This window comes from Balaenoptera physalus, assembly GCF_965194825.1.
Source record: "Balaenoptera physalus genome assembly, chromosome: 12".
Classification (NCBI taxonomy): domain Eukaryota; kingdom Metazoa; phylum Chordata; class Mammalia; order Artiodactyla; family Balaenopteridae; genus Balaenoptera; species Balaenoptera physalus.
The window spans coordinates 1385365-1400200 of NC_138897.1; the positions used below are offsets into that span (position 1 = coordinate 1385365).

The 14836-nt window shown below is 50.4% G+C and overlaps 1 protein-coding gene across 6 annotated transcripts in view; it reads right to left on the bottom strand.

Moving 5' to 3' along the window:
• Nucleotides 1-7186: 7186 nt before the first annotated feature.
• Nucleotides 7187-14836, bottom strand: part of SALL3 (spalt like transcription factor 3) — a 21574-nt gene continuing 13924 nt past the window's right edge. The window contains exons 2-6 of one of the 6 annotated variants that reach the window (XM_082418492.1): nt 13745-14836; nt 13188-13528; nt 11770-12024; nt 10385-10434; nt 7187-10002 (exon numbers count right to left, since the gene is read on the bottom strand). The exon at nt 13745-14836 is cut by the window's right edge and continues 1836 nt beyond it. In XM_082418492.1, the coding sequence (XP_082274618.1) occupies nt 9954-10002; nt 10385-10434; nt 11770-12024; nt 13188-13528; nt 13745-14836 (1787 nt within the window). In that variant the 3' untranslated portion in view covers nt 7187-9953. Of the gene's footprint in view, nt 12025-13187 lie in introns of all 6 variants that reach the window. The other 5 variants (XM_082418493.1, XM_082418494.1, XM_082418491.1 and 2 more) reach the window with 5 other exon arrangements.

Sequence of the window (14836 nt, forward strand, 5' to 3'; positions counted from 1 at the left end):
TAAAAATTCAATGGGAAGGCGCCTAGAATTCACTTCTTTTTGACAGCTGAGCCCAGTGACGGTTACAAAGTACCTGCATTTGGACTCAATAAAGCAAGTGCTCTGAACACAACATCGACTGCAATAAAAATAATACATAGGTTATAATGGACGCAAGAGACAATGTAACCTTAATAAATGGAAACACACCATCTACTTTGGCTGTTTATTTATTCCAGGACTAAAACAGCTACAAAATTTCTGAGTTTCTAATTTAGAAAATCTAAATAGGGAGAGAACAGTTTGGACAAGCCTGGCTAACAGTTTTCAAAAACTCGTTAGTCCCGTAAAATTTCAATTTATCCTCTCACACTTGCAAGGCTTCCAGCGCATTTACCAATAATACCCTTTTCTTTTCAAGTTATCCTCACCTCCATCTGCAGTTCCCATATCATTAAGCTGAACACAGAGATGTGACCGCAGAAAAGCCATTCAGCATTGCCTGAATCACTACTGAGACACAGGGAAGGGGAGATGCAGAAAATATTAAAGTTCTTTGGCAGATTTGCTTTCCTCCTGGTTCACCCAAACTTCGTCAAAGTTCTGAGGATTTTCTGCATATATAACGCTGACTTCAGTGCACCAACACGTATTTATTGGGCTAGGACTATGTGCAGGACTTTGAGCTTGGCCATGAAGGTGACAGCCAGAATCAGGAATGTGCCTCTTGTGAATGTGAGATTAAGTCTGGGGTTACCATCACCCACAGAACCACCCACTACACACAGGGCGAGTGCCTTCATATCTGCTCATAGCGTGGCTCTGGCACTCAGCAGGTGCCAGGGTGGGTCACTGGCTGCAGGCCATGAGAAGGCCTCTGACATGGACGCCACACGTGCCGACACAGATGAGCATGCGAGCGTGAAAGCAATACCTGGAGCAGCAGCAGCCATCTTGTGGTCATGAGGGAGCAGCACGAGGACACACCAACGCATTAATGCCTCTGGGAGCACCAGTGGGCAAGTAAATCATCCCCAGCAACTGCCCAGTTCTGGACTTTGGGTTATATGAGAAGAGTAAACCTCTACTGGAGCTGTTACATGGGGTGTCTGTTATTTGTGGCCAAATGCAGACTTAACTGATAGAAAGTTCTCAGGGAAAAGAAGAGCATATGGACTCAGGCGGCCTCAGGACCAGCAGCCGCCTCCCCTGGGATGCTGGCAGAAATGCAGAATCCCAGGCCCCACCCCAGACACATCAAGTCAGAATCTGCATTTTAACAAGATTCCCCAGGTGGGCTGGATGTTATCCTTTTGCAAAGCCTGGGGGCGGTTTCGAATCCTGGGCTTTACCCTCGGTGGTTCTGATTCACTTGGTCAGGAGAGAGGCTGGCTGGGTTTGGAAATCTCCACGGTGACTCTGATGAGCGGCTAGGGCTGAGAGCCCTGCTCTGGTGACTACATCAGCGGTTTCACAAGGTATGGTCCCTGGACCTGCCGCAGCCGCATCACCTGGGAACCCACTAGAAACGCAAAATCTCAACGCTCATACCAGACCTGGTGAATCAGAGCCTCCGGGGTGGGCGCAGGGATCTGCGGAGTAGCCAGCTCCTAGGTGATTCCGATGCGCACCCCAGCTCCAGGGCCACCGCTGAGCTTGACAGAACACTCACCGAAAAGAGGGGGAGGTGTGAAAGGTGGAGGGTGAAATAACACGGCGCGGGGGGGGGGCATCAGCGTGGTCTGAGCAGGGCGTGTCTCCTGCCTAAATGCCGCTTCTGGAGGGCAGGAAGTGAATTTCATTCATCTTCTACTCCTTCCAACAGTACAGGAAACAGCCATCGTCCATCCGTCCATCATCCGTCTGTCCATCATCTATCCATCTACCATCCATCCATCTACCTACCTACCGACCTATCTACCTACCTACCTATTATCTACCTCTCATCTCCTGAATGGAGTCAGGACTGTTATAGGCTTGAACAGATGTTTTGCTTGCGTTCATCACCCTTACGTGTCCCAGGCACAGACTTTTCTTGCTCAAATCCCGCCCTCTACGCTGTGCGTACGTGTATTATAATTTGCCCTTATTTTGTAGGTTAATTCTGTTCAGTGACTAGAGCTAACTAGTGTGGCTCATTAGTGAGCGGACCCCAGATCAGAAAGAGGAAAGAGGAAACACTGTTGGTTCTCACTTCGTAAAGGTCACCCCAGGGAAGCCCCCTGCCCTGGGGGATGGGGATGGGCAGAGCTGACCGTGGACCTTAGGGAATTTCAGTGTGTGCGTGCGCGTGAAACTTGACGCCGCCTCATACCGTCTCCCGGCAGAGCTCACGGCCACCGAGCGGCCCTCATCGTGCCCACGGCTCATTCTACGATCTCAGCCTCGACACGGCCAGGCCTGCGGACCCCCCGGGACCCCCCAGCCCGCAGAGGCCTCACCGAGCCCACACCGTCCCCGCACGCTCACCGGTGGTCTTTGTGGCAGGATCTCCGGAGGCCAGCAGACGGGAAACTGCCCAAGAGGTGGGCTCAGGTCACCCCAGTGGAGACAGAGGCCCCTGCCCGAGACGGCGGGGCTCCCAGGCGGCCAGGGCGCACCCTCCCACCCACGGGACGCCACTGGGCAGCAGCCGGGGGAGGCGGCGGCGCCGGCCCGGCACCTGCGGGAGGACCCCCCGCGGGCGAGGTGGAGCCTGCGCGCGCCTGGGCCGCCTCTGGGGCCGCCCGACCTTGGGCTCCGAGTCGCTTCCGGGCAGCTGGTGGGCGTGCGGCTTCCTGCGTGCGGCTTCCTGCGCCTTCAGGGCCGCCCTGCCCACCACGCTCTGCTGTCCCCAGTTCTAACGCGCTGTGCGCACCCGGGGACGGGCGCTGAGGGCGCCCTGAATGCCCACACAAGGCAAGCCTCTGCGACCCCGCACCTGGGGACGCTCGGGCTGCCTGAGCTCTTCCCGCAGGGGAGGCCCGGCCCGTCCACAGGGGCCGACGCGCGAGGACGCAGCGTTTTGGGGGCAGAACCCGGGGCGCGGGGGATTCTGGGAGGAGGAGGCGGAGCCGTGAGGCTGGTCTCCTCCCCGCCAGGGCCCTGGAGGTGGCACGGGGGTGCGGGGGCAGAGCGCAGCCGCCGGAAGCCAGGAGGGCACCCGCGCTCCATCCCTGCAGCGTCAGGTACCCAGGGGCGTCTTTGCGTCCAAGAGCCAGAGGACTTGTGTTGCACCCCATTTTATTGTTAATTTTGGAAAGTATTGTACTTTATATGTTTAGAAAGGTTGCAGTGTTTCAAGATTGGTTTCACGTTTCTAAAGGAAACAGACTCTACCTTAAAGGTCCCAGGCTACAGTAAGGGCAGGGATGGAAAGTAACCGCCCGCAGCTCCTAGAGAAGCAGCAGGTGGGGACGTGATGTCACTGCTGGGGAGAGAGAAGGTTCCTACACGTCTGTGTAACAGGGCCTCGTCTGGAAGCAAGAGGAGGCTGCGTTCACACCTAACGCTCTGCTAATGGAATTCCCACGCATCCAAAGAAAAGCTCCTGTCTCTTTAATTACAAAAGCAGGGTAAATACAAATCATACCGAATACGCAATTTTTAAATGCATGTGAAACACAATATTTTCCAACATTAACAACCAAGCTGCCCTTGTAAACATACGCAGACTGTTTTCTCTGCCTACAAAGTTTAGGGAAACTAGCATTTTCTCACCTCAGGGAGTATGCAGTAATAAAATAATTAAGCTCAGCTTTATTTTCTGCTCAAAAAGCTGAACTTGTTATTCTGGACAAACAGGTATTTGCTAAGCTGAATTAAGTGCATGTCCTTAGAAAGTTGATTCTTAAAGGGTTGCTTTTTCAGGCACATACAGCTTATCAATAAAGTAGAAATTTCTACAAAATAGTGAAGATCAAAACAATTTAAATTAGTTCTTATCACTGACTGAGATGAACATTGGGGTTTAAGAATATTTTAAAAAGTGAGCTTTATCAAGGGCCAGGCAATGCCATTTTTCTTCAAGATCTTGTACTTATGTTCTCTTTGTAGTTCATTCACTAAGGCTTGATTTGGGGTATGGTGGCACTTTTTTTCCTGTGATTACAAGTACTATTTTAATGCACTTATAATTTTAAATAGCCTACACTTATTCCCTTCATGCACCCAAAGCGAATCAAGTCAGATACCATCAACCACACAAGAAAGGCAAAATGAACTACTGGGTCCCCGTTCACTGTCGTCTTCAGGATCTTATCAGTCCCGGGGGAGCAAGAGTCTGGGTCTCCAGGCAGCAGACGCATGGGCCCTGCGGTGCACGGGTCTCTGTCTGTCTCTCACCCCCTCCCTGCACAGACATGCAGACGCATTTCTCAGCTGGCTCCACGGGGCTCCCCAGGTAAGTCCTCAACACCACAGAGGATGCTTTGTTTGAGCCAAAGTGAAGCCCGCAGACAAGGGAGGGTGTCAAGACGCTAACTCATCTCTGAGTTTCCCTTTTCAGGACTTGTGAGAAAACTTTCAATTTGTCTTCAGTTAATACCAAGTCCAGCCACGATTTTCCTTTCTTCGAAGACAGAGTCTATATTTCTAAAACTGAGTAATTCAGCCCAGTGGAAGAGAAAGATGACTCAGCTCAGAGCTTAGCCTCAGGGACCAGCCTTGAAAATAACCAAGTTATGATTTTTATTTTTATTTATTTTTTGGCCGCACCGCGTGGCTTGTGGGACCTCAGTTCCCCGACCAGGGATTGAACCCGGGCCACGGCAGTGAAAGCGCCGAATCCTAACCACTGGACCACCAGGGAACTCCCCCGAATTATGATTTTTAATTTATAACTTGCTCTCCTACTATTTTCCAGCAAAACAGTTGACAAAAGTGTTAAAACATAAGTCGAAAAAACAGAAACACCAAGCCAGGAGATAAACTCTGGATAAGGGACGGCAATGCAAAGGGAGAAACATAAAGGAAGGGTCTTTCAGTAGATGAGGAAGGAGTTCATTGTAACAAATGAATTGGGAGACTCATTACCTTAAACAATATGCCAGGATTTGTTCAAGTCCTATAAAATGTACTGAGGTTATGAAAAATGTGTAGTTGTTCTCAGGAAAAGCTAATCATTTACAAATATTTATTGATCAACTTCATTTTCCTAAATTGCCTATAGCTCTTAATTGAAAATCTATGAGGTTAATGCAGCTATAAAACTCTCTGAGATGTTGGTGAGTTTTATATTCTTTATGTCTCTGTTAGTGTTTATTTCCACTGCTGGTACAGTTTCAAGATTGGCTTCTTTTGTAAGTTGGTGGTCTTTTCTCCATATGTAGTAAATAAAGAGCTATAGTCATTTTGGGGGTGAAATTATCCGCTGGCTGGGTGACTTATTCAGCCCAAGTGTCTGCAAACGATGTCACATAAGTGAATTGTTCACCTTTAGAAGAGAACGCCTTCACAGCACCTAACCTCTTTTCAATTATCTACAATTTTTTAAAGTCCCAAATAGGAAACATCTGGGTTCCAGAACTCTTTTCTTAGTGACCCCAAACCCCTACCCATATTGCCTCTGCATTTAGGGGCAGCACCTAAAGCTCTGTTACTAAACATCACGAACAGAGCAAAACAAAAAGCCCCAAACAAGAAACCAAATAAAGAATGGAAATGCTGAAAGACAAAATCTAAAGGAAATGTTCATGCTTCTTGCTCTCAAGCACAATCATTACCCCAAGAACTGTTCCTAGACCAGCCGATTTCCTAGGGGAAAAAACCAAACAACTCTAGGCTTATTAGTGAAGGAAAATGAATTCAAAATCTAACTTATCTCTCAATTATTTGAATGTGCGGGGAAGTTTCTATATGCTTTTCCTACTGTGTATCCCTAAAACTTTCACCATCAGAAGGGTGGAAAATATTTTTTTTAAGCCTGCTTGTTTTTCCTCAGCGGTGGCGTTTGTGGGCAGGTGTGACATATTTCTTCTTCTGGGTAAGTTTAGGTCATAACGAGAGCTTTTCCTAAGCTATCCTTGATACCGTAAATAGAAAAAGTAAAATAAAATAGAAATGCTTTATAACATATATATAATCAAGAGATAAGCCAGTTATAAAAGAAATGTGACAACTTTGGTCATTTAAATATTTATGTCTCTACTTGTAAAAAGTTATGAAAATTCAGGTGTCCTGGAGGTTAAGCCAGAAAGAAAATTAATAAATGGAATCAGTGAGCACTGAAAGTGCCAGATGGAACGTGAAGGAACTCACACTTCTGCAACTTTCCTAATTTATAGATAATACTGTGATTTAAAAATATGCGCATCAGACCAGCTTAGAAAGTGTTTGGGGGAGTTTGCAAAATTCCCATGTTCACAAGTAAGCACATTTGGGACTATGGTAATCAGACATTTATTTCCACGTTTGAATCAGATACAGTGAGTGATTCACACGGATACGCACAGATCCCTTTACTTCAGGGGGCTTATGAATCATGTTTTCCATTTAGTGGCGTAGAGAACCTTTGATAGAACAGAACACGAATGTACTCTTACATCAATGACACCCCTTTCCTCTCTTTCCTGTCTCACCAACTTTCTGATCATCTCCCACTGGCTTGGGTGCGGCGCTCAGTGCAACCCTGAATTCAGCCGTAAGGGGGTGAGGTAGAGCCCCCCAAGTACACTCTCTAAGGCTTCCAAAGAAGTCAGACCACAGACCGCTGATGCGGTTATAAATCAGGACAGCACACCCAATGTTAATAGTTAGGTTCTCAATCTTTCGCTAAAAGAACGAGAGATAACACCTGCTTTTAACTGCATCCTCTTTTGAATGTATCGATGTATAGATAGACGTATATTAATTACCTCAACGAGGCGCTGCATGTGAGGTGTACAGTGCACAGGACAAAAATCAAACCATTTAAAAAAGTCTCTTTTCTGATAGAAAGTGCAGTCAGCATAATGTTCACAGAGATTGACTTTATTTTACCTTAAATATAGTTGCATTTTAAAAAGCTTCAATAAATTTAATGCTTTAAAAAAAATCAAAGATACCAACATATTTTTCATGGTCCAAATATGATTCCACATATTTTCTTTAGCAAAGTCATTTGTAATAGATTTTTCAATATTTATATTCTTAGGTAATCATTTGTATTTTCTCTCTGTACAAATACCGTCAATTAGTCTGCCTAGTGAATTTTGGGGGGAAAAGAAAGATGTACATTAGTAGTAGTTCCTTAAAAAAAAAAAACACCGGCTCTTAGAAGTGGAAATTTTAAGGATCAAATTCTCCCCCATTGTTACAGATCAGGAAGCGGAGCAGGGAGGGAAGTCTGCAGCTTTCACAGGGCACAGCCAGGCAAGGGGGCAGCCTGGCCCTGTCCCCACCTGTCCCCTGCCCGAGCCTCACCGCGGAGCAGCCAACCTGGGCCACTCGGGGCAATGCCCACACGCTCACGCCTGGTGACTTGGCACAGAACTGTGGACAGGAGAACGGCAGGACAATGTTTCTATGGTGATTTCATTTTAAAGTTTTCCCTTCATAAAAAATGCTGAAACAATATGCAGTATTTCCCACTTAAGTGCAAAAGAAAAGGGGGACTTAATTTTTTTCCTAGTTTTGTATTGAATATCTTGTAGATAAAATCTTTCTGTAGCTAAAAATCAGCCAAGAGACCTGCTGCTGATAGAAACATTTCACAGCCTCTGTTTTTCAAAGAAGCACTGTGTCCCTAAAAAACTTCTTGAAGGAATGAACGAGTGCCTCAGTGCCGGTAATTAGCAAATGAGCACAGGATTTTAAATACAAAGACTGAACCCCGAGGCCCACAGGTTGGCAGGCATGCTCGCAAGGTGACAGGCAGGACACAGAATTACACGTATGTGACATTATTATCCACTGCAAGCATGCACCAGAGGAAAGAAATGAGGGGTTTGGACTTCCGCGGTTTAGACAGACAGCCAAAATAAATACAGCGAGTTGAAGGCGGTTGGGCTGGAAACCTCTGTGCAGCCCGGTAATAAAGAAACACCCCTGATGTTTGCTGCAGCTTCTTAAAGCCGAAGCAGGAGCTGGGCGCTGTCTGCCAAGCACAGAGGAAAAGCAGGCAGGGAACCCAGGCCGCCTTCAAGCTTCCACGGGGACAAAATTAAACAGTGAGGGTTTAAAAACAATTGCTTTTTAGCCCTTAAGCAATATTTTTTGATTAGTCTGAAATGTTAACAGTTCCTGTAATGAACTCAGAATAGAAATATATTTAAACAAATAATTTTTAGGGATTGTTGGCATTCATGATTCTTTGATAGATGGTCTGAGCAGCCAGAATTGATGTCAGAAAGAAGTAAATACCCAGGCTCGTTAAGCCCGAACACCTCTGGTTTTATGTTGGAAACGTTTTTGAAATAAGAAGTAAATCTCTTTTCTTTTCCCTTGCATTTTAACTTATATTAATTACTTTAAATGATTGTAGAAATCTTTGCTATTTCCTTACCATATGTAAAAAAAAAGTCACTTTACTATCTGAGGTTTGTATCTCATGATTTCTCTCTAGCTGGGCAATCAACAGGGTTTAATTCCTAAGGCTTATGATTATACGACACCTGCTGGGAGGCTGGGCAGTTAGTTTAGTGGTTAGTACCTTATCGCGCCTTCAAAATCACCCAGCATTTCCCAGGTATCAGTAGTTATTTTTTAAAAAGAAGAAATGGATTGTATATCTTGTAATCCAGGAGCTATTAAATGATTTAAAGTTTTAAGTCTTCTCAAATGTTATCGGCAAGGTAAAGCTTCTTTTCAGGTGAAGGGCTTCCTCCATCTGGAACTCGCAGGCGCAGGGTGCCGACAGCGGCCACACTGTGCTCCCTACACCTCCCTCCCAACTTGTCACTAGAGGCACAGCGATTTAGTTTTCAAGGGACCCGAAGAGCCGATATTTTCCCTCAATGCCGACAATGGGATGGTAATTCAGAATGTAGTCGTTTTTGGACACCGCCAATAGTCTCTAATAATTAAGCATTTTCTACTACATCTTCTTCCATCAAAGACATAAATTAAAAAAAAAAAATCCACAGTTAGGAGGCTGCATTTTTATTTTAGAAAAAGGTGAAACATGAAAATTTCGAGACCAATCAAGACACGCTTAGATATGGCTTAATAAATCTAAGCTGTCAGAACTCAGTGACTTTCCTTGGAGAAACACCACGAATATACATCCACCATCAATGACCATAACCTCAAATTCCACTTTCTCCATTAGAATAATCAAGGAACGCCATTCAGAAATAATATTACATCCTGCATTTTATTCAATTCCATATGCCAAAAATAGGAACCTAGACTAAGACATCCATTTCAATCAGTAGATGTGTCAAGCCACAGATTTCATCATAAAAAATATTGGATCTGGGTAACAATTCTCCACTGGTTCAGGGAGGCCCCTGGCCCTACACGGTGTTGCAATAGAAAAATAGTGTCTCTTCACCATGCGGAGAGGGACGGCCTCGCCCTGAGCACAGGGTGGGGACAATCTCACTGTCCCGTCACGAGCCATCTTATTTACAGCACTTTACATTTCTCTTTTCTTACGTTATATACACACCCTTTTGCGAGGAGAGAACACTACATGGTACCAAATACTAACCAAAAAGGAAAAAAAAAAAAAAAAAATCACACCAAAAAGGACACAGATAAATAATAAGAACATTCACTGCTGAAACACAGCGACACCGAGCACCTCAGTTTTCTCTTCCCGACGCTGGGACACCCCCCGACCCATCCCGTGGGAAGAGGGGGTGCCCCCCGGCACACTCCATCCCACCTGCGTGGGAAACAGAGCTGGAGAGTTCAGGGTTCATTTCCGACAGAGATCACTGCTAGGTCTGCTTATCTGTGAGTCTTTGAAACTCTGTTCAGTGACACGATGTGACTTGTTGCTGTGGTTGTGTTGGAAAGATGGTCCTATTTCTCGGTTTCAACTGAGAAGGCTCGACTGCTTCCTCGGGGACTCAGCCCCTCGCACTGTCACCCGGCCACCCACGACGACCTGGGACAGCACTGCCAGAGGAAGTTCACGGTCTCAGACTCCAACGTGCTTGCAATGCACAAAATGAGGTAGAGCACACAACACTTCTGTGTGGGCCTGGCTCAGCCCCGCCGCCCGGCACCTGCCCAGGGCCCTTTCCTGACACGGGGCAATGGACAGAATCACCAGCACGAGACTGTACTTTGATCAGATGACAGTGTGCTTTGTTTTCATCTGAGAAGATAATAAATAAATCAGGAACTCAGAAAAACGTCCCAGTTATGACTGATTATACTGCCTGACACCCGACACCTCTCTGCAGTTTACTGAGCACAAAAGCAGGCCTCGCAGGCAGTCAAACTCTCGTTCGGGGGGCGCGTGAGAAAGAGAGCAGAGGCTACGGTAACATCATACCTGCGCGGCGCCCTCTTGGTTACTTCCTGGCTTGTACTGGTGTCACAGTCCTAAGGAATTCATCAAAGTTTTCTTAGGGTGGTCAAGTTTTTAAATGGGCTTTGTAGAAAAGTTAAATCATTTAATTTAAGAAACAGCAGGCCCTAGTTTATTGAGGAACTGACAAGTCTTGGTGGCTTTTCCGGTTAAGGAGCACAGATTTCTCATATCGTTTGACCTAAGACTGTAACAGCTTTTTTTTTTTTTTTTTTTCTCTTCATTTTCCTTCGATCAAAGTACTATTTATAAAATAATTAACATCTTTTAAAATTTTCCAATTATAGACAAACCTCCCTAATACAAAATACTAAAAGTGCAAGAGTATAAATTAAGAGTTTTCAACCACATTATACAAACATTACCTTTTTATTGTACAGCTTTGATAATGCGAAATATTTACTCACAACTGCTATAACGTTGTGAATAATTCACGGTGGTGTCTGTCTGTAACTTGTTCCCAATTGCTGGGCTACACACCACACTAGAGAACACTATCCACATAGCAGCTACAAACATTTAAATTAAAAAAAAAAAAAAAAAAAAAAAAAAAAAAGGCTTGTTACTGACAGGTGCTTGCACACGAAAAGCATGCTCTTTCCTAACAGAACTTCACAATTTTGCCTGCATGGAAATAACCCACTTATTTATAGTAAAACAAATCTTGCTTTAAAAAACAAAACTCACACAGCCAGATGTATTCTGCAGTACAAAAGCTTCCGTTAAAGTTGGGCTGTATTGTCTGTTACCCGCATCATCTTAACATCATAAATACTACAGACGAAGGTACTGCCATGATACACAGCGTCGAGAGCACTAGACCACATCTTCGAGATAAGAGTTCTAATGACAGAGTTCAAGTTTCTAACTAATTCGAACAAAACCACTGAACGAGTTTCCTGGAATAGGGTGGGGAGCCCCCTCTGGGCACTGCTGGGCTTTGGAGGGACGGAATGGATGTGCTCTGAGCCCCTTCTGTTCCCAAGGTGGCTCTCCGAGGACGTCTCTTTTTGACTTAAATCTATTGCAAAGGCTGCCGAGTTCTCGAGGACGGTCAGGCTCACCGCGAAAGGCGCACCGGGCAGTGGGTGAGGCCACCTCGGGCAGCCACCCGGTGACGTCTTTCCTGCTCTGGGTGAACGGGGAAGGGGACCCACAGGGCAGGGACGCGGCTAGTTAATCCCGATCTCCTTGTTATCCTCGATGAACCGCGTGAACGGCCGGCCGGCTCCCGCGTCCGACTTGGCTTTGTCCAGCCCCGCGATGGGCGGGCTGCTGCCAGGCCGCGCTTTGTCCAGCCCGGCAGCCAGGGAGCCCAGGGAGGGGAGCGCGCTTCCCCCGAGACTTACTGGGAGCTGGGGGAGGCCTCCGTTCTGGATGACAGAGATCTCGTTGTTCTTCATGGCCAGCCCGTTGGTGATGGCCGCGGCATACTGGTTCCAAAAGCTGGGGTCCACGTTCATGGCCCTTGCGGCCAGATCCTTCTGGAACATCTCGGAGAACTTCAGGGCGTCACCACCCAGCAGGGCCATGGGGTTCTCCACCGACAGGCGGCGGCCGCGCCTGGCAGGGGCGTTGTTCCACATGTGGGTGCCCATGTGCACCTGCGGGGAACATGAGACACACCCCGGTGTGAGTGCGCCCAGCCCTGGGGTCACAGAGACGCCCGGGGACCCGGGGACTCCTTCCAGCTCCTTTCCTTCCCCTCTTCCCCAGCCTAAGCATTCGCTGGGGACAACAAACTTGTTAGGTGAGCTTTTCTGAGCATCTTATATTTGAACCTGCAACACTTCCTTTTGTCAAGTACACAGAGCAAGCAAGCCGCCCTACAAGCTAACGGATGTCCCTTTCAGCTCACAGCTTGATGGAATCATTTCCCCCTAAGGCGTCAGACCCACGGGCCACCCAGAGGGCCCCAAAGCTCCTGTCCCGCCCCCCAAGTTGGCTTATACTCAGAACTCCTGGCTTCACTGTGCCCGTGTCTGGTTTTCTCCCAGGCACGGCGGGAACGCCTGGGCACCTGTGGTCAGCAGAGCCCTCAGGCGGCTTTCATCCTACCAGCAGGTGGAGGCCACAGGTCCCTGAGGGGTCACTGAGACCCACGCAGGTGCCTGACGTGGGCTGGAAAGCGGCACACTCCCCTGAGGCTGTGGGCACAGCCCAGGATGGGTCCTCGGTGCCCGGCCACACACTCCACACCTCCGGGGAAAACAGGCAGCGTGGCCGTATCTCAGACGCGAACGTGACGTGACGTCGTTGTACTGTCCTCCCCTCCCCCCGCCCTCGGGCTGGGAAGCTTCTCCCAGATGCCCGCTGGGCCCTCGTGGGGGCCACGTGGACAAAACCACAGATCGGACCCCTGGCCTCGGGGCGGGATTTGCATCACTTGCGTCACCTGTGAGCATCTACAGGCCCGGTTCTCTTGGTATTAGCATCCCACGGCCTCCGGGCAGCGCCGGCCCTGGGCCTGCCCTGTCAGCCAGCGTGCGTCAGCCCGACGCCCTGCAGCCACACGGGCACCACCAGCCCCTCAAGGGGAGGCCGGGCCCGAGTGGAAGGCAAGCTCCTCACCGCCACCGGACACGTGTGGGAGCACCACAGGCGACGTGCACACGCAGGCACACACACGGCGCTCATAACACGCAAGCGCGCGCACACCAAACGCCACACAGGCACACGCGCGCCGTCTCTCGGGGGCTCCGCAGCGGCCGTGCCCCTGGCCAGGACCACGGGAGGCGGACGCGGGGGCTTCCCGGGCGGCCCTCACCTTGAGGTTGCCCTTGGTGGTGAAGGCTCGCCCGCAGATGGTGCAGCCGAAGGGCTTCTCCCCGGTGTGGGTGCGCTCGTGGATCTGCAGGGCGCTGGCCGAGGAGAAGGTCTTCCCACACGACTGGCAGTTGTGCTGCTTGGGTGTCCGGCGCGGCGGCGGGGCCAGCATGGGTGCGAGGCCGGGGCTCATCACCGTCGGGGGCCCGGCCGGCACCTGGATGGGAGCCGGCAGCGGCGGGCCCTCGGCCGGCGGGCCGGCCTTGCTGTGCCCGTTCACTTCCGTTTTGACCGCGGCGGGCGCGCAGCCGGGACCCAGGCTCGGGGTGCCCTGGCCGGGACCTAGAGCAAAGCTGGGGTCAAGCAAGTGCGGAGGCGGCTCGCGCAACCTGTGGGTCAGCAAGTGCTGCTTTAAGTTACCCAGGGTGGAGCAGCCGCGCCCGCAGGCCGCGCAGACGAACGGCCGCTCCTTGGTGTGGCTGCGGAGGTGGACCTGCAGCGCGCTCCTGCAAGCAAAAGCCTTCGCACAGACACGACACACAGCGCTCGCACACTTACCCCGGTCTCGGCTCAGGAACAGCAGGCCATAGGGGGCCTCCTCCTTGACGGCCGGCCGGCCGGGGTGGGGGGCCGTCAGGTCCAGCGCCCCCCCGTTCTCGGGCCCGGGGGGCGGGCTGTCCAGCCTCTCCGTCTTCAGTGGCGTCTCCTGCGGCTCCTCCTGGGCGCCGAGGCCCGGGGACTTAGAAGGCAGGCTCTCGCTGTTACTGTTCCCGGGCGACAGGGCCTGCGAGGAGGACTCGGACTCGGACAGGGCCGGGCTGCCCGCACTCCGGCTCTCCAGGTCGCCCACGGCCGACGAGGAGTCGTTGCTCAGACGGTCGCTCTCCCCGGACCCGTTCTCCAGGGACCTGAGGGCCGTCACCTGGGGGCAGCTCATGACCGAGTCCATCATCTTCATCTGGTTCTCCAGCGCGGCGATGCTGGAGATGACGGACGGCGGGGAGGGCGGGCAGGAGCTTGGGAAGGCCAGCAGCGGCTGGGACGGGTCGCCGGCCGTGTCCTTCAGCTCTGCGTCCTCCTCCAGGGAGTTCTCGTCCATGTCGTCGTCGTAGCCGCTCAGGGCGTCCGTGGCCTTCTCGTCGTAGGGCAGCTCGGCGTCCATGGCGCCCTGGAAGCCCTCGGGCAGCGGCGTGTTGGGGATCTGCCCCCCCATGTGCATGCGAATGTGCTGCTGCAGGACCACGGCGTTGGTGAACTTCTTCTGGCAGATGGGGCAGGAGTGCTGCACGCGCAGGGGCGGCTTGGCGCGGTGGACCCCAAAATGCGTCTTCAGGTTGCCCTTGGTGGTGAAGGCACGCCCGCAGATCTTGCACTTGAAGGGCCGCTCGCCCGTGTGCGTCCTGTAGTGCATCTTCAGGGCGCTCTGGCAGCTCAGCACGCGGTGGCAGATGGCGCATTGGTTGGGGTCCGTCACCTTCTTGTCGATGTTCTCCACCAGCTGCTGCAGCTTGGAGGTTTCGGACGTTTGCATAGAGTCAAGCAGCCCTCCAAAGGGAAACTTGGCCTTGAACTGCTCTGCGCCGGCCGGGAGGACCGGGCTGCAGAGGCCGGGGGATAGGCTGCTGTCCGCGAGGGCAGACGCGGCAGACA